This window comes from Mustela putorius, unplaced genomic scaffold, assembly GCF_011764305.1.
Source record: "Mustela putorius furo isolate JIRA1106 unplaced genomic scaffold, ASM1176430v1.1 tig00000460_pilon_pilon_pilon, whole genome shotgun sequence".
NCBI lineage: Eukaryota > Metazoa > Chordata > Mammalia > Carnivora > Mustelidae > Mustela > Mustela putorius.
Genome location: NW_025421389.1, coordinates 12,398,672 through 12,401,933, shown reverse-complemented (window position 1 = coordinate 12,401,933; position 3,262 = coordinate 12,398,672). Strand labels below are relative to the sequence as shown.

Here is a 3,262-nt window from a genome sequence, read left to right as displayed (position 1 = left end):
TGTTAAATATAATGTGAGTCGTCAGTCTGACATGTCTCGTGTAAGATGGAGGAGTGTGTGGGACAAGGAGGAGAGAAAGTGGGTTTTACTCCATGCTGAGCAGATTGTATCTGGAGTCCTGGGGACACGTTGTGAGCATCGTGCTTTAAGACTGACAGAGAGGATGTTAGGTTTTACAAAAGGGAGACCAGAGTGGACACCCCAAGTAGGAATTTTTTTTTTTAACTTCATAATGAGAAGGCAAAGATTGGGGGAGGTGAGAAACATGCAGAAACTTGAAAACTTACGTTTTCATTAGTTCCTGGGCTGTCCCATCACCAAACTGGTACTACTCGAAAGAGGAGAGCTCAGGCCAGGGGTGGACAGTTCTGAATTTTTAAAAAAGCTATCTTTTACACTAGCAGAATTCTCCCTCTCAAAAGAATCAAGGCTGTGCCTTTTTTTCATCTCCTCTCTGTGACTGGAAGGAAATGGCATTCCTATCTTTTTACCTCAGGTTTTCTGTCATTGAAGTGAGAATCGATGAACCAATCTTCTTTGTTTTTGTATATACCACACTGTAAAATATTCTGGAGTGAGCAAAATGGCATGTATTTACCCAGAATTAATTAGCCCCGGCCTCTGCACGGCCGTGTTTACCTCAGAAACCCATTGAAAGCTCTGAATCATGGCTCCTCAGAGGTGGCTGAGAAGGTGGGCAATAATGAGAAGGGGCTTTGCACTCTTCAGGCACATTGGCCCTTTCAATTATTTATGTGGTTTAATCCCATTGAAAAAGCACATTCTCCAAAAAACACCCCCAGGTCCTCTGCTTTCTGGAGCTGGCAGAAAGTAATATGGGAAAAATGAGAGAGAGGACGCCCTTAAGGGAGTTGGTCTGACCTTCCCAGAGACCCTGGGTATTAAAACAGGTACTTTGCTTAGCTAATAATAACTATGCCCAGGACTTGTCATCTTCAAAGAACTTTAATTAATCCTCATAACACCCCGGTGGGCTCCAGAAGGTGTTATTATCTTTACTTCATATGAGGTAAAATGCAGGCAACAAACAGAGGAGGGAAATGGTTTGTTCGAGATAGTGAGTGTGAGGTTAAATTTAGCAGGAACAAGGAACCTGAGGCCACATGCCCTCCTATCTCGAGGTCCCTTTAGTAACATATCTGGGCCAGGGCACACGGCGCGGATGTGAAGAGCTACAAAAGGGGCCTGTGGAAAGTGCCGCCTGACCAAAGTGTCTTACCTGAGACATGAAGAATAGGAAAAGGATGAAGTGCGAGAGCAGAAGAGAAATTGATCAATGATGGAAAGTTTCACAGAGTGGGGGGGGGCGAGCAAATTATTCATCTCTGTTGCAGGGGGATCCTAAGGCCAAATAAAATGCTACTGTAATTTCCAAGTCTTCACTGCTCTATAAACAGATGGTGAGGAGGAAGGTGAGCCATCAGGCTGTGCAGGGAGAGGATGGTTATGGTGTCTCTGGGTGTGGACGGGTGACTGCAGACCAGTGTGGGCGGACCACTTGCTTTCCTTGGAAGTTGTGAATTTCTTCCGCTATCGGCCTCACACCGGTTGGCTCTGTGATTCCAGCCTGTGGATTTTATGATCCTCAGGGTAAGCAGGTTCTCAAAAAGCAGTTTGCTTTTTCACAGGAGGATACAAGACTCACTCAAGAGACTGGCGATAGTGATCATTACCCCACCAGATTCTGCTGTCATAAGATTCGAGCTTGGAGGACTCCAAAGGGCATCGAGCCCACAATCATTCTTTCCAGCCGAGGGTGCAGAGGCCAGAAAGGACGTAGGACCTGTCTGAGGTCACCTAGAGAGTCTATGAAAACATGAGAACTGGGAACAAACTGTTTTGTCTTCTGTGATCACTCTTTTTTTTTTTTTTTTTTTTTTTTTACCATGCAACGAAACTTTTATTAACATTTTGAACAGCTATTGAGAAAACCAGTGACTCAGTTATTACTGAAACTGGTAATTTCTAAACTTAAATTGGGGCAAAATGGCTATAGTGCAGAGCAATGCCATCATTGGGCACTATGAATTCAAAACTGAAGAATTAACAGCCACCCCTCAGACAGAGAACCAGGTGGAGAGTTGACTCTTTCTGGATGTTGTAATCAGAAAGAGTGCGGCCATCTTCCAGCTGCTTGCCAGCAAAGATAAGCCTCTGCTGGTCAGGGGGGATGCCTTCTTTGTCTTGGATCTTGGCCTTTACATTTTCAATGGTGTCACTGGGCTCCACCTCCAGAGTGATGGTCTTGCCAGTCAGGGTCTTCACGAAGATCTGCATGCCACCTCTCAGCCAAAGGACCAGATGCAGAGTGGATTCGTTCTGGATGTTGTAATCAGAAAGAGTGCGGCCATCTTCCAGCTGCTTGCCAGCAAAGATAAGCCTCTGCTGGTCAGGGGGGATGCCCTCCTTATCTTGGATCTTGGCTTTCACATTTTCAATGGTGTCACTAGGCTCCACCTCCAGAGTGATGGTCTTGCCAGTCAGGGTCTTCATGAAGATCTGCATGCCACCCCTCAGGCGCAGGACCAGGTGCAGAGTGGACTCTTTCTGGATGTTGTAATCAGAAAGAGTGCGGCCATCTTCCAGCTGCTTGCCAGCAAAGATAAGCCTCTGCTGGTCGGGGGGGATGCCCTCTTTGTCTTGGATCTTGGCCTTCACATTCTCGGTGTCACTGAGCTCCACCTCCAGGGTGATGGTCTTGCCGGTCAGGGTCTTCACGAAAATCTGCATTTTGACCTGTTAGCGAGTGAAGGACACTGAACACAATCACGTCGACTCACTCAAACGCCAAGACACCCACACCCGACAATGCCAGCCGCTCCTGAACCTTCTGTGATCACTCTTAAGAGAGGCAATTCTTCAAGCTGTGCTCATTACAGTTGCATTAAGAAACTGCACAATGAAAATCTTTGAAGGAGCTACTAAGCATGCCAGAACTGTGAAGTCAGTGGTGGTGGACCCTACTGAAATGAGAACCAGAGACATGGCCAAATGTTCACCCTTATCTGCCATTTTCTAGTATAGCTTTAACTAGCTTTGATTGACAGAGCTAGAGTCCACTTTCCAGATCAGTAAAGCCATGGTGAAAAAGGAGAAAGGGGTACTCACAGTCATAGGTGGGTTCTTGAGGCTTTCAAAATCACCCGATCCAATAAAATTAACAAGAGTTCCATAGCAAGCGGAGAGAGAACATAGAACGGTGGGTCTATTTCCTGAGCCATTTCTCTGAAGTGGAATACAC

The 3,262-nt window shown here is 46.1% G+C and overlaps 1 protein-coding gene across 1 annotated transcript; it reads right to left on the bottom strand.

Moving 5' to 3' along the window:
* Window positions 1–1,893: 1,893 nt before the first annotated feature.
* Window positions 1,894–2,766, bottom strand: LOC101673526 (polyubiquitin-B-like). The gene has a single exon (XM_013062135.2). The coding sequence runs from the start codon at window positions 2,749–2,751 to the stop codon at window positions 2,065–2,067; it is 687 nt and encodes a 228-aa protein (XP_012917589.2). The 5' UTR covers window positions 2,752–2,766; the 3' UTR covers window positions 1,894–2,064.
* Between the last annotated feature and the right edge of the window lie 496 nt (window positions 2,767–3,262).